Source organism: Mus musculus, chromosome 19 (genome assembly GCF_000001635.26).
Source record: "Mus musculus strain C57BL/6J chromosome 19, GRCm38.p6 C57BL/6J".
In the NCBI taxonomy this organism is placed as follows: Eukaryota; Metazoa; Chordata; class Mammalia; order Rodentia; family Muridae; genus Mus; species Mus musculus.
Genome location: NC_000085.6, coordinates 43,895,761 through 43,917,652, shown reverse-complemented (window position 1 = coordinate 43,917,652; position 21,892 = coordinate 43,895,761). Strand labels below are relative to the sequence as shown.

At 47.7% G+C, this 21,892-nt stretch overlaps 1 protein-coding gene across 3 annotated transcripts in view; it reads left to right on the top strand.

Annotated features, from left to right (window-relative positions):
• The window catches only part of Dnmbp (dynamin binding protein), a 93,418-nt gene that overhangs the window by 22,580 nt on the left and 48,946 nt on the right, over positions 1 to 21,892 (top strand). For all 3 annotated transcript variants that reach the window (XM_006527351.4, NM_028029.4, XM_006527350.4), the window contains exons 2-4: positions 5,264 to 5,418; positions 6,806 to 6,928; positions 14,595 to 16,583. In XM_006527351.4, the coding sequence (XP_006527414.1) occupies positions 5,274 to 5,418; positions 6,806 to 6,928; positions 14,595 to 16,583 (2,257 nt within the window). In that variant the 5' untranslated portion in view covers positions 5,264 to 5,273. The remainder of the gene's footprint in view (positions 1 to 5,263; positions 5,419 to 6,805; positions 6,929 to 14,594; positions 16,584 to 21,892) is intronic.

The following is a 21,892-nucleotide window of genomic DNA, read 5'->3' as shown; positions in this document are numbered from 1 at the left end:
TATAGCTGTTGAGTCTGGGTGAATTGCTGGGATCTGAGCCTTGCTGACCACAGTGTGGTGGATGGTGCAGGCTCCTGGCTCATGTGGCATGGTGTACACTCAGGTGGTAGCTTTCTTAGTGTCCTTGGGCTAATCAGAACAAGAAGTTCTGGGCACCCACGCTTGACCTGGAGGGCTCACACTGTCCCCTCCCCCTTACCTCCTCACCGCCTATCCCTAGCCCCTGTTAGACCTAGACAAACTAGAGACTGAAACTATTTACGCCAGAGATGGCTGGTTTACCGTTAGGTGAGCAGAACTACGGGCTGAGGTATAAGTGGTTTCAGATATTCCAACCCGCTTCCGGCAGTTACCTAACTCTTCCTGTGCCTGCGTTGCTGCCCGCCTGCAGACAAATGGTCAGACGCCACTTCCTTCACAAACTCTTTTGGAGTTTACCTTCCAAAAGGTGTTGAAGAATCATTGTTCTGCGGATATTTATGTTTCAACTCTTTAGAGGAAGAAATGGGCACTCGCTAGTAGGGAAGGGTGGGGCTCTACATCTTGATATCCCTGGCAGCACGCTGTATTTGGACAGTAATCTCCCAGCTTTTCCTCAGCTCATCTGTCCTGTAGTTTCTTCTGCAAACTTCCATCTGGACTTGGGACAGCTTACAGAAGCCACTAGTGGTTAAGTTCCGACACACACTCGAAGGCTTCTAGATAGCCCGAGCATGGGTGACAATGGGTGCTTCTTAGAAAGTGTACAAGGCGGGATCAACTCTGGGAGTGTGCGTCACCTGAGTTAAGTGGGAGACGTCAAGCCCCGCCTCCTCACTGCACACATGAATCACACGGACCTGTGGAGTCTGAGCCCTTCTAGGGTGTGTGTCCCTTGGGATTATAGACTCATTCCTGCAGAGTAGGAGGTCAGTAAAAGACTTGATTGAGCCAGAGTCTCCTCAGCATTTGTGAGTCATCCCCCCCCACCCCCCACTGTGAAAAGGAGTCAAGAGGAATTCTTAACTCTTTCAGCTCACGAGGCCAAAGAGCAAGAACTCAGTGGGTCGAGGCCCCTTCCTTATCTCACAGCTCAGAGGAGGAGCCGTGCATTCGGTCAGACAGTGAGAACTTTGAGAAAATGTACGGGAAAATTATGTCCATCTTGGCCCAACCCTGAGGACTTGTCTTAATAATGTAGATGGCTAAGAGATTTGCCAAATATTATGCTTGGATTTCTGCTTTAAACAAACAAACAAACAAACAAACCTACCCTTCTGTAGAAATCTGACATCTGGCAATTTCAGATGCCTGGAAGACAGCCAGAAAATAAGAAAGGGGCCTTAGAGTTTGTGAAGTGTTGAGCCCCCAGTGCCCACATGTGTCCCTTACCTCTGCAGAGGATGCTAGCCTACCATCCAGAGGTGGTCCGCTTTTATCTATCTGGGAACTCTTAGTAATGGTTGGTGCTGTAGACTGTGAACTAGAAGTTGGGTTGAATTGGGCACGGGGTCGCACACCCTTAGCCCTGACACTTGCGAGTCAGAAGTTGGTGGGTCTTTATGAGTCCAAGGCTAGCCTGGTCTACATAATGAGTTTCACCTAGGACTACACAGTAAGACTCTGTCTCAAAAAAATAAAAATGTAGGGTAGAAAAACTGACTGGGTGGGGTAGCTTAGAAGATAATTCAGAGGTTAAAAGCACTGGCTGCTCGTCCTCTTGCTCACCCAAGATTAATCCCAGCACCCACATAGCAGCTCACAACCATCTGTAACTCCAGTCCCAGGAGACCTGCCATCCTTTTTGGTAGATGCCCAGGTACACACGTGACATACATACAGGCAAAACACCCATATGCATAAGATAAAACTATGTGAATCTTTTTTTTTTAATGAAGCTGATGGATGAGACCGGCTGACCTGGAAGCAGGGCAGCACCAAGAAAGGCCTGAGGCTCTGTAACTGTCTAGGGCTGCAGCTGTGGTTAAACGCAGCACAGTACTGTATGTACTGAACTGGCTTCCAGCAGCCCGAGTAAATCACATTAACTCGGGATCTTTGGACGACGTCAAGAAGGCACAAGGCGTGTCTTACTCTTGGGTGCTGGGATTGACAGGCCCGTGCCCTCACACTTGGCCCTGTGTGCCTGCTTAAAAACCTGGTCACAATTAGATTAACCACGTTGAAATAAGGTCTGAAGTGTTTATACTTGAAGACAGTTTCTTCTCTGGTGGCCAATGACACAGATTTGAACTTGTAGTTAGCTATAGAAATGGTTTTTAATAAGCTAATGTTTAATGAGAAGCTGTAACTGCCAGTTATGTGCCTGTCATGTCCTCGGCTGGTTCACACAGCATCCTGGGCAAGGCTTTGGGGACAGACAGATTTAGATTCCCGTTCTGTATCTGACTTGCTGTGTGACTTGGAGTTATCACTTTGAACCTGTGTTCTCATCTGCCAAATGGGAACCAATAATGCACGGGCAGGTCGGTTGTTGTGAGGACTCACTGCTGTGGAACGCCGTACAGTGTGTGGCATGAGGAAGCACTGTGTAAGTATTGGTCACTGATCTTTATCATTACAGTCATAATCATGGATGATCATTGTGGGAGTATTAACGTCTTCATTTCTTGGGTCCTGGCACCGGAATCGCCAAGAGTTCAATGTGTCCAGGGTGAATAAGCTAATGAATTTTACTATGTCGCTATAGGAGCCTAATGTTTTACAAGTTTACTGTGCTATCTCCTCAAAGTATATAAATACTAGGTTTGGGTTTTGCTGCTACTGCTGCTGCTGCTGCTGCTGCTGCTGCTGCTCCTGCTTCTTCTTCTTCTTCTTCTTCTTCTTCTTCTTCTTCTTCTTCTTCTTCTTCTTCTTCTTCTTCTTCTTCTTCTTCTTCTTCTTCTTCTTCTTCTTCTTTGTTTTTTCTCTTGCAACAAGTTCTGTGTGTCCCTAGCTCACCCAGAGCTCATCCTGCAGACTGGTCTGACCTCTTAACTCAGAGATCTGCTTGCCTTTCTGCCCCCTGAGTGCTGTGTACCACTAAACACAGCTAATTAGATGCATTGAATACGTGTTCAGTAGTAGAGCACTGGTCTAGCATGCGTGAGGCCCCCGGCTCTCTCTGGATCACCACAAAAGGAAAACAAAAGCGGGAAACCTGTGGTGGGCAGGGGACAGGGACTGCAGTAGCCACTTCTCTGTTTTGCTGTGGTCCCTGGCGTCTCACTATTGGAAAACAAAACAAACAAAAAACCAGTAACATAAGAATAATCTACTTTGACCCAATGGTACAAGCCAAATATGCAATTATAACATGTAATTGTAGCCTAGGTAAACCACCAGTATACTGAGCCATTTATTAGATGTCTCCTACTTTTTGTTCACACCAGTGAAAGTCACAGGCAATAGTTATAGCTGTTTTAGTGTTCTCTTTCCATTAGACATTTTAAAAAATATTTATATATATTTATTTACTCTGTGTATGTGTGTGTGTGTGTTTAAGCAAGTCAGAAGACAGCTTGTAGGAATTGGCTCTCTCTCCTTTTAAAAGTGTATGCACGTGTGAGTGTGCATGTGTGTGTATGTGTGTATACCATGTGCATGGTACCCCAGAGGTCAGATGAGGGCTTTGCATTCCCTGGAGCTGCCTGACATGGATGCTGGGAATCAAGCTCGTGTCCCCTGGGAGAGCAGTAAGCTCTTAATTGCTGTGCTGTCCCTCCAGGCCCCCACCCCCTTCTCTCTCCTGTCATAGGTCCTAGGAATCAAACTCAGGTTACCAGGTGTCTTAGTCAGGGTTTCTATTCCTGCACAAACATGACCAAGAAGCAAGTTGGGGAGGAAAGGGTTTATTCAGCTTACACTTCCATACTGCTGTTCATCACCAAGGAAGTCAGGACTGGAACTCAAGCAGATCAGGAAGCAGGAGCTGATGCAGAAGCCATGGAGGGATGTTCTTTATTGGCTTGCTTCCCCTGGCTTGCTCAGCCTTCTCTCTTACAGAACCCAAGACTACCAGCCCAGAGATGGCACCACCCACAAGGGGCCTTTCCCCCTTGATCACTAATTGAGAAAATGCCTTACAGTTGGATCTCATGGAGGCATTTCCCCAACTGAAGCTCCTTTCTCTGTGATAACTCCAGCTGTGTCAAGTTGACACAAAACTAACCAGTACACCAGGCTTAGTGACAGTCACCTTTATCAGCTGAGCCATCGCACTGGCCAGACTTGGCACTTTTGATGAGGTTAATCATATGTGAGATGAAAAAAAAATTCCATATTCAGCAACACCAAATGAGTCTTTGAGGAAATTAAAGAAACACTTGGGCCCTGGCCAGCCTGGAGAGCTTGAGCTGCCCCTGGGAAGCCTCTGGGAAGGCATTTGGAGAATGTGTGTCTGGTCATGGCTGAGCGCTCCCAGGTGAACACACCCAGGCCCCTCATGCCCTCACTTTCTAGTGTGCAGACACATTCTGAGGTATCTAGCACCCGCCCCCCAAACACACATACACACACACACACACACACATACACACACACGAGGGCAGTGGACCCACTATCCATTGCAGTGCAAACCTGAGACAGTGCAGGTTAGACCACAGGCTTCTTCAAACCAGAAACAAAACTCAACCTGCCAGTCCTAAGTGTCCCCTGGAGACACTGCCTCTGGGACTTCTTTTTTTGGACTTCTGTTTTTCTGTGGGTGTTAAATCTTGGTGTGTGTGTGTGAGTCCTGGCTCTGCTGCTGGCCTCAGACTGTGCTATGCTGTTTTGCATGGGATGGCCCAGTGAGTCCTGGCCTGCTGCTGACTCTGTGACCTTGGGCAAATTAGATTATCTACATTTACAGAGCCTTACAGTCCTGCTCTTATGGTTATCTTGGAAAATGGATGAAATGCTGTATGTAATGTAAAGGGTTTGGTTTTTAAATAGTGTATTTTAAAAGTGCTACATTGCCTAGAACTTTAAACATGCTAAAATGCCATTTCCCCTGTCCCTCCATTCCTCCTCTGGTGCTTTGAAAGCCAGAGGTCCTAGCTCAGATCTTTTCTGTCTCTACATTTTAGGTGTGTTGTTAGTTTTTGCTTGTTATTGTTGTTAGTTTTTGCTTGTTATTGGTGTTTGTTTCCCAGTTCTAGAGTTACACTGAGAATTGGATGAAATTATTATTTTAAGGAAACAGCTTTATAGTTTTGTGTTTTATACTTACGTTATTTTAACTATTTTATGTGGCACGTCTCCTGCAGCGCCGCTCTCTCACACTCCTGTCTTTCTGTTCCAGTTTGGGAAGCATGGAGCCTGGATCCATGGTCCGAGCCATCTTTGACTTCTGCCCTAGCGTCTCAGAGGAACTGCCACTCTTCGTGGGGGACGTTATTGAGGTGCTGGCCGTGGTGGATGAATTTTGGCTCCTAGGGAAGAAGGAAGATGTTACAGGTGAGAGAGCTGTGATGGATGACGGGCCTTTTCATCAAACAGCACACAGTCATGCTAACTTAGTCCTTAACTTACGCACAGTGTGTGCACTGGACTGGAGCGTGTGATTCAGCCCTGGTTCACAGTGCTGGGAGCACTGGCCAACTTTGGGGAAATGAATAGATTTCTAGTAGGAGCGATGCTTCTGCTCAGATAGAACCTAGGAGAAGGTGTTAGAGAGACCTGCTTGCTCAGTGGCCCTGACACAGGAACACTGAGGAAACATCAGTGGGACCCCAAGAGGCTGAAGGGCGCCATGGGGCTACAGAGGTCAAAGGTGAGGATTTGAGGAGGTCAGAAACTTCGGTGCTTCCCACACCATCAAATACCATTGCTGTTGTTTTATGAATGGTGGGGTGGGGGTGGGGGGGGGCTGGAGAGATGGCTCATGGGTTAAGAGCACTGACTGCTCTTCCAGAGGTCCTGAGTTCAATTCCCAGCAACCACATGGTGGCTCATAATCATCTGTAATGGGATCTGATGCCCTCTTCTGGTGTGTCCGTAGACAGACATACAGGCAAACCACACATACACATAAAATGAAGCAATTAAAAAAAATTGAAAGGAATGATGGGAAGAGCAAAATGAAGGTAGGACGGCAACTAAAGAGATTTATCCTCGCCAGGGGTCACTAATGATGGCTCAAACTGAGTTGGTGGGTCTGGGAATGTGAGGTCCTCCAGCTGACAGACTCTGTCTTTCTGCACCACCTGTAAAATTCTACCCATCTCCATACTAAAATGTTCTGCTTCATAACAAAATTATCCTCTTCACGACCCATTATCGGCCTCCTCAGAACCACCACGGCTGCGTGTACAGCTGTTGTGGGTGGGCTTCCTGTATCCTTGGTTTCAGTGGATTTTAGATCTTTGAAGACGAAGACTACACAACTCACGTTTTCCCTTGTAGTGAACTTGCTACAATGCTAGTGGTAAATGCTAATTTGGGCATGTAGTGTGTGCACGCGCATGTGCATGCATGCGTGAGTGGACATATACCAGTGCATGTGTGGAGCATGTGAAGAACAGAGAACAGCTTGCAGGATTCATTTCTCCCCTCCTACCTTGGTGGACCTGGGGCTCTAACTGTCAGGCTTGGCAGCAAGCCCCCTTTACCCTCTGAATCAGCTCACTGGCCCAATAAATGATTTTAAATTGTATTCTCTGTGTTCTACAGACATCTGGTTTTGTACCTTACACTTTTTTCTACAGTAAATTCTCTAATTATTAGCATTAAGTCAGTTTTCGACTCAGGATTTGTAAATGGACTCAGAAAAGAAGTGGTCCTTGTACTCGGGCTGCGATGAAAAGAACACTCTGTGTGTAACTGGTGTGCTTCCATTTCTCAGGACAGTTCCCCAGCAGTTTTGTGGAGATCGTGACAATTCCCAGTCTGAAAGAGGGCGAGAGGCTGTTTGTCTGCATCTGCGAATTCGTATCTCGAGAGCTGAACAGTCTTTCCCTCCATCGGGGTAAGCAAAGCTTCGGAGGTTTGCAGAACCTTGCAAACGGGAGGCTTTTAAAATGTTCACTCACACCGGGCAGTTCTCTCTGCAAAGTCCTCCACACTGACATGAGGGGATGAGGGTGAGGCCTTACGCTAGGAGCGTGTGATAACTTTCATGGTTACACATTCTTATATTGTTTTAGATTTTATGTTTTTGAGACAGAGCCTCACTATATATCCCTGGCTTGGGACTTCATCTGTAGACCAGGCTGGCCTCAAACTCACAGGGATCCATCTGCTTCTGACTCCTGAATGCTGGGATTAAAGGCGTGAGCCATTGGGCCAACTTATCTTTATTTTTAAGTGTGTGTGTGTGTGTGAGAGAGAGAGAGAGAGAGATGGGGGGATATGAATATGTGCACATGAGCGGCAGGTACCTGGGGAGGTGACAAGAAAACATAAGCCTCTCTGGTGCCGGAGTTATAGGTGGTTGGGAGTTGCCTGACATATATGAACTGCTGCCCTCTGAATAAGAGAATATGCTTTTAACTGCTGAGCCATCTCTTCAGTCTTATCTGACCTTCAACACTAAGAGTGTTAGTAACTGTACATTATACATAATAGCATAGTTTGAAAGCTATTGCAAACTATTATTTCTACAGGTAAGAAGTGAGGCCTCAGGATAGCGACTCGTCGCTGTGGCCTTGTCCAGTGTCACCTTTTTACTCTTCCACGCTGTAGACACTTTAGACAGTGCTAATCTCTTCCCCATGTACGATTTTGCCAATGTGTTGCTACCTACTAATGTACAACAGGGAAACGGTCATTTTGACAAACGAGAGAAATGCAAGAGTGCCTGTTACTGTGCTTCCATTGGACAACGTAAAGTTCTCACGAGAACCAGTTTAGACAGGTGGTGCTAGCCCCTCCCCAGGATGAGTCAGGTATTTCTCGAAGTGTACCCCAGTAGGCGTACACTCCCAAAGATGGACAGGAACCTACTTCCATGCACCCACGTGGTTAAGAGACCAGGAGTGCTGCAGACTGAGGAGGCTTGCGATCCAGACTCAGTCATCATATCAAAGTCGAAGGGCTGACAAGCTGGGTTGTTTGTGTTGCAACTGTTCTTCATATGACATTGAAGGCAGAGGTCACACACACACACACACATACACACATACACACAGAGACAGAGACACAGAGACTTAGAGACAGAGACAGAGAGGGGAACCGAGACCTAGCAAACTTCTCTAACCCTTAGTCAATAAGAGGAAAAGAATACTGGAATTTTTTCTCATGTTCCTCCTCAATGTCGTGGGAGTTTCCTGCATGTCAGCCTGTACTCAGTCTCCCCTCTGGTAGGAAGTCAGTGTAGACTGTGAGATTAGAGCAGGGTCTTTGTCCTCGCTTATAGCTAGCCCAGCAGCAGTCGGGAGTCCAGGGCAAGCTTCCCCAGGTAGGATGGACAAAGGGCAAAGGCCTCTTGGCATCTCTGCAGACCATGTACAGAAGACAGCGTGGCTGCCTTGTCTGTCTGTCTGTCTGTACATATGTAAGTATGTATGTATGTATGTATGTATGTATGTATGTATGTTTCAGGGTTGGAGGTTGAACCCGGGGCCATGAACACACTAGTCAGTGACACCAGCTCTCAGCCACCCAGTCGCATCTCCAGCTCCAGAGTGGACACTGTCTGTCCTAATCCTGGCTCCTAGTGAAAACAGACATGCACACACAGTGCCTGTGACACTCAGAAGAGGACATCAGCTCCACTGGTCGGAAGTCACAGGTGGCTGTGGGTCACTGTGCGTGGACGCTGGGAACTGAACTCTGATTCTCTGCATGGCAAGCAAAAGCTCTTAGCTGCTGAGGTTTTTGTCCGGCCCTGAATCTGTAATCTTATGTTTTTGGTTGTGAGCCTAGCCTTTAATGGCTGAGCCATCTCTCCAGCCCTGAATCTGTAATCTTAATTAACAAACAAACACTATGCACAGTGTTCTGCCCGTGTGCGCCATGTGCATGCTTGGTGCCTACAGAAGCCAGGGAGGACATAGGATTCCCTGGAACTGGAGTTAGAAATGTTGTGTGCTGCCACATGGGTACTGGGAACCAAATTCTGGTCCTCTTCTGGAGTAGGACATGATCTTAACTGCTGAGTCCATGAATCTGTGGGCCTTAACTTGACTCCCTGTGATCTGTTAAACCCAAAGAGCTTAACATGGAGTCCAGAAGAATGAGATGCTGGGATGAGAGTCCACAGGAGAGAGGAGAGGATGCTGGGATGAGAGTCCACAGGAGAGAGGAGAGGATGCTGGGATGAGAGTCCACAGGAGAGAGGAGAGGATGCTGGGATGAGAGTCCACAGGAGAGAGGAGAGGATGCTGGGATGAGAGTCCACAGGAGAGAGGAGAGGATGCTGGGATGAGGGTCCTCAGGAGAGAGGAGAGGATGCTGGGATGGGATGCTGGGATGAGAGTCCACAGGAGAGAGGAGAGGATGCTGGGATGAGAGTCCACGGGAGAGAGGAGAGGATGCTGGGATGAGAGTCCACAGGAGAGAGGAGAGGATGCTGGCATGAGAGTCCACAGGAGAGAGGAGAGGACACTGGGATGATAGTCCACAGGAGAGAGGAGAGGATGCTGGGATGAGGGTCCACAGGAGAGAGGAGAGGATGCTGGGATGAGGGTCCACAGGAGAGAGGACTAGAAAGAGATGAGCTAACTCTCAGGGCTTTCTCCCCACACCTGGCATGTCTCATGGTTTGACATGGCTTCTGGTTTGAATAAGTCAAGCTTTCTTGATGAAGAGGTTGAGTTGTATCTTGTCCCTTTCTGTGAAGCTTGGCACACTGAAATTATGTTTAATTCCTTTTGTTTCTTTATATCTTACATCAGTAAGAATTAATTTTGCTATTTGGAGACAACATTACTACAGAATGAAGTATTGCTTCAGACTGCACACAGCTTATCAGATGTAAGTCCAAGGTTCCCTGATTTTCAAGTCTAGGCCTTGAGACAGTCCTGCCACTTCATTAGATGGAAAGTAAATTTGCATGAGACCAGCTCATAGCGGAATATGCATTCCTTTAGCCCTGTGCTCTATGGTTGTTAATCCAGATCCCTGGGGGCTTTTGATCTGTCCCTAGGAACCTTCACTGTAGCTGTCTTAAGGTTTCTACTGCTGTGATAAACACCGTGACTGAAAAGCAAGTTGAGGGGGAAGAGCTTTCATAAAAAAAAAAATCCAGGACCAAAAAAAAAAACCAGGACCTCCAGCCCAGGAATAGCCCCACCCACAATACGCTGGGCCCGCCTCCTTCAATCACTAATTAAGAAAATGTCTTACAGCCAGGTCTTCAGGAGGCATCTTCTCAGTTGAGGTTCCCTCCCTTCAGATAACGCTAGTTTGCATGCCAAGCTGACTCAAGCCCAGCCAGCACTGTATGGTGTAGCTTCTCCTCCGTGTGTACAAAACTGCTGATGAATGGATCAGAAGGAGATCTGGACACTTTTCAGAGTATTGGGGGGGGGCTGGTGAGATGGCTCAGTGGGTAAGAGCACCGACTGCTCTTCCGAAGGTCCCGAGTTCAAATCCCAGCAACCACATGGTGGCTCACAACCATCTGTAATGAGATCTGACGTCCTCTTCTGGTGTGTCTGAAGACAGCTACAATGTACTTACATATAACAATAAATAAATCTTTTTTTTTTTTAAGAGTATAGTTTGGTTGGTAGTCTGCTTGACTAACATCCACAAAGCCCCGGGTTCAGTGTTAACTAGCCCAGCATTCAGGAGATAGAGGCAGAAAGATCTGAAGCTCAGTTGTCTTCAGCTACACGGCCAGCCTGGGCTACATGAGAGCCATTTTGTGCCTTTTTAGTTGTTAAGTTACCTTTAAGAATTATCATTAAGATTATGAAGAGCAGCTGGAGAGATGGATGGCTCAGAAGTCAAGAGCACCGGCTGCTTTTCCAGCGGATCCAGGCTCAATTTCAAACAATGCCATGGAGGCCCACAATCATCTGTATCTCCAACTCTAGAGGATCTAGCTCCCTCTTCTGGCCTCTTTGGGACTGCACACCTAGGGTGCACAGACAACCATGCAAGCAACACAGCCATACACACAAACGAAAATTGCCAAAAGAGAAAACTATGTGTGTGTGTGTGTGTGTGTGCTTGCTTGCGTGCATGCAAACACGCGCATGATTTGTGTTTGTGTTATGAGTAGTGTTAAAAAGTGGGTAACCTAGCCTAGACGATAGATTGCTGATGGTCCTACATCTAAATCCATTGTTGCCACGCGCTGGGCAGTAGTTGTGATGTTGGACTAGTTATTTGCGACTTTCAGACCCAGTTTCCTTGCGTAACAGTTGGAGGTGATGACTTCCATATGTCAGGGTGGCTGTTAGGATTGCTGGGGTTGTAGTGTGAACCAGGCAAAGAGAAGCTCTGTGGCTCCTCGGTTGTGATGTGCCCCGGCCTGGCCTGTTCACACTCTAGGAGGGTTTGTGCTGGATGCCTCCCTCAGAGTGTCCTGGAATTGAGGTCATCAGTGACTCTTCCAGCAGGTGTCACCCTTGCCCCCTTCCCCGAGGCCAAGCAATTGCTTCCGATTCAGAAACAAAACAGTCTTCTAGAAGGAAGACTCAGTATGAGTGGCTAGTCACCCACTGTCCAAAAAGTCAAAACTAGAGAACAAAAAGTGAAGGAAAAAAGAAAAGAGGAAAGGAAAGGAAAAGGGAAGGAAAAAAGAATACCGGAAGCAAAAGAGAAAAAGATCAGGAGAGTAAAAATAACAAAGGACTACATATTATGGGATACCACACATCATTCCTCCTCCTATAAGAGAATGTATTAATCCTTAGATTCTCCAGAAAAACCAACTCCACCATTTTGGGTCTTTGATCAGGACCATGTTAGAATTTCCCAGCTGGAATGTCATCCTGCTGAGTGTGGCAGGGGCTTGTAAGGACAAACCTGTAGGCCACCGTAGTTACCAAGAACTACAATTACTGGGTATCCTCCGGTCCGAAAGGATTAGCCAGGACTCCACGGGAGTAGCTTGTTTGACTAATTAAAACAAGAGATTTTTAAAAAAATAAAAAACAAACCACCCCAGGAACAGTTAGGCCTATAAAATAAAGGCAGTTACCAGGTATGGGGGAAAAACAATCAAAAATGTAAGGTGGGGAGTGCCCGGACTGAAGTAACTAAGTCATCTAACTTGTGTGTTGGGGGTGGGGAGCTGGGCGTTGTCTTGTCTTGTTTTGAAAGTCCACCTTTATTATCTGCGAATCACGAATCACTCTCTGAGTGACTGGCTGCCCGGAAGTGAAGCTCATCCAAACGGCTCATTTGGAATAGAGAGGAGAACAACCCTATTGTCCGGGCTCATGGAGCTCTGGCCAAACAGACAGCTCTGCGAGAAGTGAGCGAGGCATTCAAAGCTGGCTGAGTGGGAGTTATGGCATGCTTTGATTCTCCTATTCACCAAGAGACCCATTGTGTCTGGGCAGTCATGTCACCAGTGACTTTCCTCTGTGGTCTGGCTGGCAGGCCTTAGGGCCCTGAGAGGGGACACTTGTAATTCTCAGGACCCAAGGCTTTGGCTGGGGTGGATGTGGGTTCATAAATTAAGGACTACAGAATTATGGGGGGCAGGACAATAAAAAGAAGTGGAAAATATTCGAGGTGTCAGCCACTAAGTGTAAACTGTTGTGTCGGGTGCTGTGCACTGTGGAGATAGAAACGCCAGGATTGAAGGGACAAGTGGGGGGTCTCACTGGTAGACCACAGGGGGTCCCCAAGCTGATATGATCTCCTAACACATTTTAAGGAAGACTGCTGAGGTTTCAAATGAGACAGAAGCAATAGTAAAGATTTGGGGTGTTCAGCAGGGTATGGTGGTACATGCTTTTAATGCAGGCACTTGGAAGGCTGAGGCAGGAGGATTGGAAGTTTGAGACCAGTCTGGAATATCCTGTCTCAAAGGCAAAACAAAAAAACAAAAAAAAAAAACAAAAAAAAAACAAAAAACAAAAAAAACAAAAAAAAAACCCTCTTGTGTGAGCGTGTGTCTCATGGGTGAGATCGTGATGGGTTGTTAGAGAGCAGAAACTGGATGAAACCTGAGCCACGCTCGGATGCGGCAAAGACAGAGTAGGCCGTTGGCGCCCTTGTGAAGGAACTTATTCAGAGTGTGTACAGAGCAAACATGTTTTATTGATCTCAGTTGATAAGGATAGGGCTGTTCCTAGCACCTGGGAGTCTGAGGCAGGAGAATTGGCACAAGTTTCAGGCCAGCCCATGCACTGGATTGAGACCCTATCTCAGAAAACAGAGACGGGTTATTAGAAAAGAAGTTGGTGAGCAGTCGGCCGTCATGTTTCATGACTAAGGCTTGAGAAAAGGGACGAGGTAAAAATATATTGGCCCACTTATAATTTGATAGGCTGGAAGAAATGTTTGGGATAAAATTTCAAAGAGAAGTCAGTGGGGATGAGGCCAGGTTAGGGTATTAGCAATGAGAATTAATAAGCGGAAGACATGTTTTGAGAGAAGAAACTAGAGGAAGCAAGGACATTATCAATGGGAGCCAGTGTTAGATGCAGGAGGATGAGATGAACCTGGGAGTGGAGGTCAAAGAATAGACAGATGGATGCCGAGCGCTCGCTGTTCAAAGGCGACCGACATCTCAGACTCTAAGGGCACAAAAGAGAAGTGTGCCCGTCGCTAGCTATCTCGCTTACATGCACTTAGGGAGGAAGTACCCATAAATGTCCTTAAAAGAAATCAAGAACAGTGCTGAGAGGTGACTGAGAGTTGAAGGCACTGGCTGTTCCCGCAGAGGCCCTGGGTTCAAGTCCCAGCATCTACTAGTGACTCACAAGCACCTTCTCGTTCCAAAAGATCTGACTCCCTCTGCTTCTTCTCAGGCACTGCATGCATCTGGTGCCCTGACATACATGCAGGCAAACAGCCATGCATATACAGTGCATCTCTCTTAAAGGCCCAGGAGCATATAAAAACAAGGACAGAACAGCTAGCCCACTCTCCAGTGTGTTTGGCTGGAAACCATGAGCTGCTGCCCCAGTCTGTCTGTCTGTCTTACTGTTTGCTGCTGTTCTACATCCCCCCAAGCAGCTCAAAACAGAGAGTTGACCCAATCACTGGCCGGGGGGTGGGAGGGGAGCGAAAAGGACGATTAAAATTAGTAATCCACAAAATGAGTACCCATAGTCATATAATCCAGCGTTGGTTATAAAGCAATTGATTATAGAACCTTGGGATGCGCTTTTAAAACTGGTAAATCTAAACACTAGGACAAATGTAACTGTTGGGTTATGTTTTGAGATATTGGTTATTTAAAGAGCTGGTTACTGGTTACTGGTTACTGGCTACTGGTTACTGGTTACTGGCTACTGACTCGGCGGGTGAAGGTACTTGCTGCCCACCCAGCAATCTGAGCTCTATCTCCAGGATCCAGGTGGTGGAAGGAGAGATTCATCTCAAATATGCATGCAATCCTAGCAACTGAGGATGCCTGCCGAGACAGGAGAGCTGTGGTGACAGCCTGGGCCACAGCGCACACAGTCCTTCCTGTCCCAACAACAGCCAAGAGTGCCCAATTGCTATGAAGTTGGTCCCTGGGGCTCTGGCCAAGGTCCTGACTTTTGCTTCTCTTTCTCCAGGAGACCTGGTGATTCTCGACGACAGCGCTCCCACTGCAGGATGGCTGCAGGGCCGAAGCTGCTGGGGCGCTTGGGGCTTCTTCCCATCCTCCTGTGTCCAGGAGCTCTGCCTCTCCTCTCGGAGCCGACGCTGGCACGCACAGAGTGCGTTGCTTCAGGCCCCAGAGTACTCCCTGGGACAAGCACGGGCCCTCATGGGCCTTTCTGCCCAGTTGGACGAGGAGTTGGATTTCAGGGAAGGAGACCTGATCACCATTATCGGGGTTCCTGAGCCGGGCTGGTTTGAGGGAGAGTTAGAGGGTCGGAGGGGCATTTTCCCAGAAGGTTTTGTAGAGCTGCTGGGGCCCCTAAGGACTGTGGATGAGTCCGTAAACTCCAGAAGTGGAGATGACTCCGCTGTCAACGGTGAGGTGGATGTCCCTCCAGAAGAAGCAGAGAGTGGAGGCGACGAGGACGACCAGCAGTCGGGGACCTATGGAATCGCCCTCTACAGATTCCAAGCCCTGGAGACGAATGAGTTGGACTTTGAGGTAGGGGACAGAATTCAAATACTGGGGACCTTGGAGGATGGCTGGCTGGAAGGATGTCTGAAGGGCAAGACAGGGGTCTTTCCCCATCGCTTTGTGAAGTTATGTCCTAGCAACAGGACAGAGGAAACCACGGCTCAGCCCCAGGAAAGCAGTTTCCCCAAGGACTCTGAAAGCTCTGTGGGCAAGTCAGGGGACTCCGTGGTGGAGGAAGCAAGACAGGAACCATGGGAGTGTGAAGAAGAAAGACCTGACTATGATCTCCCAGGACAAGCCTCCGTGCCCCAAGATCACGTAGCACCCGAGTGGACTGGAGATACGATCTCAGGTCAGGATAAAGATGCTTCAGGGAGCTCTCCTGATGTGGATCTTGAAAGGCCTCTTGCTAAAGACCTTTCCACACCTGACCCCTCAGAGGAAGTCAACGGTGTTTCTTCCCAGCCTCAGGTACCTATTCATCCCAAAGTGCAGAAGAGCCAACACTATCTAACAGCAGGAGGGAGCCACCAAACCTCTGACCCATTCTCTGAGCTTGTCCCACTAGAAGCCAGGACCAGAGACTACTCCAGCCTGCCTCCTAGAAGAACATACGCCCAAGGTTGGTCATTCCAGAAGCCAGCGTCCCACCTCCAGAGGGCCTCTTCCCTTACAGCCTCAAGGCTAGACAGACCCAGCCACTTTTGCCATCCAGCCATGGCCAGCTATGCTCAGAAGCACCAAACATCTACAGAAAATACTGCCAGCCTCCACGATCCACCAGAGAGACCAGAGAGAAGGCCTGGCTTACAAGACAGGGGGCCTGCCACAGATATAACCACAGCGTCACAGGGGGACAGCCTGGACCTAGATTCCAAGTTGACCCAACAGCTGATAGAGTTTGAGAAGAGTCTGTCAGGGCCCAGCACAGAGCCAGAGACGATTGTACGCCGCTTTTCAATCATGGACTTTTACTCTGAGAAGGATATCGTGAGAGGCTCCTCAAATTCACTACCCTCACAGGCTTTCCCCGAGAGGAGAAAGACCCTGAGGCCACCACCTCCTAGACCCCGTACCCCAACACCCATTTCCTCCCACTTGCTAGTTGACCAGAGCCCGAAACCTGTACCCACCTTGGTTGTGCGGCCCTCCCGACCAGCTCCTCTGCCTCCTCCTGCCCAGCAGAGGATGAATACGGCCTCCCCCAAGCCCACCTCCTGTGCCCATCCTGGCTGGGAGGCCCCAGAGAAGGAGGACTCTGAGCACATGGAGAAGAGCCCAGCCCAGACTTTTCCGTGCCCCTCCATGCTGGCAAGGATCCGGGACGTGGAACAGGACCTGGACACGTGTACCAGGGCTCAGGAAGAGCTGAACTTGCTGTTGGAGGAAAAGCAAGATGACCCGTCGAGGGCAGAGACTCTTGAGACTCTCAGATCCTACGAGAGCACCATTCAGAGCCTGACCCTGGAGCTTCAGCAGCTGAGAGGTAAGTGTGACTATAAGTCCACGAGGGCCTCGCTGTGTGAGAAACATCCTGATGGAAACAGGTTCACAGCCTCTTTACCCGGTCCCTCATTCTGTCACCTAATGAGATCGCTTTGTCTTGCTGTACGTGTGACTGCTGTGTCCTCTGACTTCATTTATTGCTCAAATAAGGAAGCCCAGCCTCAGAGATGTGCCCTTTCCGTTAACACAGTACCCTCCCTGCCGCTGTGGCCTCCAGGGTGCATTGCAGATTGGAAGTCCCTAGATGAGACTGTCTTAACGAGTTTTAAAAGAACTCAAGTCTCCTGAGAAAGCTGAAACTCATATCTTTATGATCAGGGGCCGTAATTCAGTAGGAATAGCTTGTATTTCTTACTGTTCGTAAGCATTTGTTCTTAGTATTTGTCTACATAGAAGACATACCCAGGCCTGGTAGAAGTACATATAGAGGTGTTCAGATGGCCACTATCGAGGAAGAGATTAAGGCTTGTTGCCATTAAGTAGTCTGCCAAGAGAGCTGAGGTTTAAGCTGGTGTTTTCCACTATTCTCGCTTACTTCCCACGTGTGTAGGCATGCATGCATATGTGTGTAGGTATGTATAGGTCAGAGGTCAACCTTGGATATTGTTACAGTCAACTTGTGTTTTTTGAGACAGGGTCTCTCACTGGCCTAGAGCAGTGGTTCTCAACCTTCCTAATGCTCCCTTTAATACAGTTCCTCACCTCACGTTGTGGCAACCCCAGCCATAAAATTATTTTCATTGCTACTTCACAACCTGTCATTTTGTTACTGTTATGAATCATCATGTAAGTATCTGATACATAGGATCTCTGATATGTGACCCCTGTGAAAGGGCTGTTTAAACCTCCAAGGGGTCATGACCCACAGATTGAGAGCCACTTGCCTAGAGCTCGCCAATTAGGCTTGACTGGCTGCGAGCCCCATTGTCTGCACTTCCCCAGAGCTGAGGAGCTAGGCATATGCCACCCTACCCGGCTGTTTGCATGGGTGCTAGGGCTTGAATGCATGTCCTGTGCTAATGCAGCAAGCTCTTTAAGCCATCTCCTCAGTCCCCTTGGGAGACTCGCTATTCACCAGACTCACAGGAAAAAAAATGGTATATAAAGTAGAGATGGCATGGTGGTACGTGCTTAATCTGAGCATTCATGAGACTGAGGCAGGAGAATTGCCACAAGTTCAAAGCTAATCTTGGCAACATAATTTAGCCCCGTCTCTGAGAAAGAGAAAGGAAAAAAAAAGTAGATGAATGGTGGTACAGACCTACCTCCCTGTCAACCTTAGACCTCTAAAATGGGGTGCAGAAAGGATTCCACTAAAGGGCAGAGCGATGGCTCAATGTTTACAAGAGGACCTGGGCTCTGTCGCCAGCACCACGTTGTGACTCAGAACTGTTTGTAACTCTAGTTCCAAGGAATTCAGCACCCTCTTCTGGGCTTCCAGGCTACTAAGTATGTATGCAGTATACATACATTCATGTAGGCAAAGCACTCAGACAGACAGACAGACAGACAGACAGACAGACAGATATACATACATACATCTATCTATCTTTTGGGCTTATTGTTTTTGCTTTAGTTTGGGTTTGGGTTTTTTGTTTGTTTTTTTTGTTTGTTTTGTTTTGTTTTGTTTTGTTTTGTTTTTTTTTGAGACACTGTTTCTCTGTGTAGCCCTGGATATCCTAGAATTCACTCTGTAGACCAGGCTGGCCTCACAGAAATTCACCTGCCTCTGCCTCCCTGCCTCCCTGCCCCTCTGCCCCTCTGCCCCTCTGCCCCTCTGCCCCTCTGCCCCTCTGCCCCTCTGCCTCTGCCTCTCGAGTGCTGGGATTAAAGAAAGGTGTGGGCCACCACTGCCTAGATACTTATACTAAGGAAAAATATTGGAAGACCCAAAATTGAGTCATTTTCTGAAAGACAGAAAGCTGATGGAACTGGGAAAATAAGGAAACCTCTATCCAAAGGAAATGTGCTAAGGAATGTAGTCCAGTTCTTAGATGAGGCAGTAGTGTAGCGCAGTGTAACTGGGCCTTCAGCCTCCTGTGCTGAGGGGAGCATGTGTCCCTGAGCCATGGGATAGGTGCTCAGCAATCTTTTGGTCCTGTTCCTGTAACAGCCACCTGAGCGCTTGGAGTTTCAGCCACCCTGGTGACTCGCTTCCATCATTTGTGCTTGGACTCTGGGGTCCTGCGGACTGCCAGCTGCTTACCAGACAGTTACTGCAGGAAAACGTGCATTCCTGTGCAGACCACACAGCTACTCCACTGTGGCTACCGCTCCTATGACCCTGAACTATGACGTCATGAGAGCACCCCTAGCAGCCTCTGGTCTTTGGTTCCTTGTTTTTGTATCTGATGCAATCCATCAGTCATTGTCACCTGATCTTAGCCAAAAGGCCGAGAAGCGATCCATCAATCGTTCCCAACGCCTCAGGTTCCTTTCCATTGTTAAGTTTTTCTTTTTACTGGGTGTGGTGGTGTGCAGTGGCACAGGCAAGTGGATCTCTGTGAATCTGAGGCCAGCCTGGTGGAGAGAGAGAGAGAGAGAGAATATGAGAACATGCCGTGGACATGGGGGCCCTTGGCCATCAAGGGAAAGGAAAGCTTTAGCTGCCCCAATCTGGAGTTGCAGGATGTTTTAGTTAGCATAAATCATGCAGTGTAAATAAGCTTACTAGTATGCGTTTTATTTGTAAGTGTGAATTGTTTTTATGAACATGCAGGGCCATGAGCATTTGGTCTCCCAGACAAACACTTAGCAACAGCTCTGACCCACAGAAACACCCCCCCTGCCCCCCGCCCCGTGCCCTGAGCCCTGCACCCTGTACACTGTGCTCCTCGCCCCTGTTACTGTCTGAGCCCTCTCCGGGGTGGAGAGTGCCTCCAGTCCTCTCCCCTGGTCTGGGTGTGTCCCACTCCTGGTTAATCATGGTGGCGGGCTCCTCCAACCATCATCTCTAATGTTAGGCTTTATTCTCATCGGAGAGTCCTGGTCTCTTCTCTCATTTTCTAGTTGACTTAGCTAATTTTTCTTGGGCTTTTTAATTGCTTTTTTATGTATTTATTTTATTGGGTGTACATGTCTGACTTCTGTTCATCAGAAGGTGACTGACAAAGTTCAGGCTCAAGGTTGGGAGAGATTGGCAAATACCTTCATACAATGGTTTTAGGTTCTAGTTTTCCTCTGTTGTTGTTTTTTTTTTTTTTTTTTTTGGTTTCTTTTTTTTTATTATTATTATTAGTTTTAACTCTCTGTATATGTCTAAGACTCCCTGAAGCTGGAGACACAGGCAATTGTGAGCCCCCTGAAGTGGGTATGTGGAATCCTACAGAGTCGCTCTAAGAGCAGACCGTGTTCTAACTGCTGAGTGTGTCTCTTGCCCGTGGCACCCTTTGATAGCCTATAATTATATATTATTAGCTCAGCCTTTGGATGGTTTTTAAGATGTTTTTGATATTTCTTCTAATTGTTTAGCTTTTTTCTTCTGTGAAGACTCCAAATAACTTAGATTTCATTATAGGAAATCCATAGGCTGAATAAGCAGTGTTTGGCTCTGACTGGGAATTGGGAGTTTTATATTTCAAATTATCATATGTATTAAGGTAAAGTGCTACAACGTAGTTATAGATTGCCCTGACTCAGGGAGGGGCCATGTCATTTGGTGTAGGCTCCGGTCAAGCCAATGTCATCTAGAAAGCATCTTTATTTATTACTGAGAGCAGGGTATGGAGTGATGAACATTTTAGAAGTGCTGTTTGCTTCTTGGAGTTCCAGTCACGTGGTTTGAGGATCAACAAGTCAGGGGCTTCATTTAAGCACTGTGCGTTGCAGTCTTTTGACTCTCCAGGCAGCAGACACAGTATAGGTCAGTCCTCAGACATTTGGATTTCTGTTTTCTCTTTTTAGTTTTTTTGAGACAGAATGTTATCTTGGAACTCACTACATAGACTAGGTTGGCCTTGAACTCACAGAGATCCTCCTGCCTCTGCCTGTGAGTGCTCGAATGAAAGGTGTGCGCCACCATCACCACCCAGATGAAATTGGATTTCTTAGAACTTGCTACATTTAAAAGTTCCAGTCAGAGCTGCTGTGTGCTAGAGCCCTGGGAGGGGACCGTTCTAGCTCCCCCTCCCCCGCCCCCCCGGCATAGTTCTTTCTGATCTCTAGGTGAGGCTCACATACCTGAATTTGACACATAGTCTCCAGGTGCACACATTCCTCAGCCGTCAAACGCTGGCATTCAGTGTGAGCCAAGCATGGGCTCACACCGGTTCGTCAGAAAGGCACATTCATGGGATTGCTCACACGTGCACGTCGGAAACTCTAGTGATCCTACTCACGTTGGCCTCTGGTTAATCACACTTTCTGTCCTGCAGTCTTTGAATCATGCCTACAGCCTACAGTGTTGCTCTCAGTACAGTAACTCCGCTGTTTGCCCTTGTGACAGAGTGAGTCAGCCTCCCACTCGGTACAAACCTTGCTTCCAGCTTCTGTCATTCTTGTCGCTAACGCAATGTCAGGAAGGAGGCCGGCAAGAGGCACGAGACTGTTTAATTGAGACAGGGTCTCACTGAATAATCCTGGTTGGCTTGGAACATGTGTGCATGTGTGGCATATGTATACTCATGTGTGCCCAGGCACATGTATGTCAAGATCGGAGGATGTTGGGTGGCTGTGTCACTTTCTGCTTTCTCTGTTTGAGTCGGTTTCTCACTGAGCCTAGAGCTCACTGTTGTTTGGCTAGGTCAGCTGACTAGCAAGTGCCAGCAAGCTTCCTGCTTCAGCCTACTGGCCCCCAACTCCCGATCACACATATTCACAACCCTGCAGTCCTGGGGTTCCAGGCCCACGTGACTATGCCAGGCTCATTTGTTTGTTTGATGTGGGTGTTGGGGACTCAACCCTAGGTTCTTCTGTTTGTACAGCAAGCCCTCTAACCCACTGAACTATCTCCCCAGCCCCTGGCCCTGAACTTTTGACTGTCCTGCTTTAGCCTCCCTGAGAGCTACCACAGCAGGCATGTGTGCTGCCGCACCCGGCCTCAGAGTGATTTTTAATGAAGACTTGTAAATGAGATCAGAGTATGTTTTTAAGGAAAGTCCTATTTTCAAAAAAAAACATTGGGTGGGACCTAAGACACACTGAAGAAAGCCAATAGATTAACAATCAGAAGATTGCTGATAAGAGACGGCAAAGCAATCTATACTATTCTAGAGATAGTCAAAATATATAAGGCAGGTTTTGTCTATATAAAAAAAATATCATTCTAAAAACTGCTTGAAATGTCTCTGG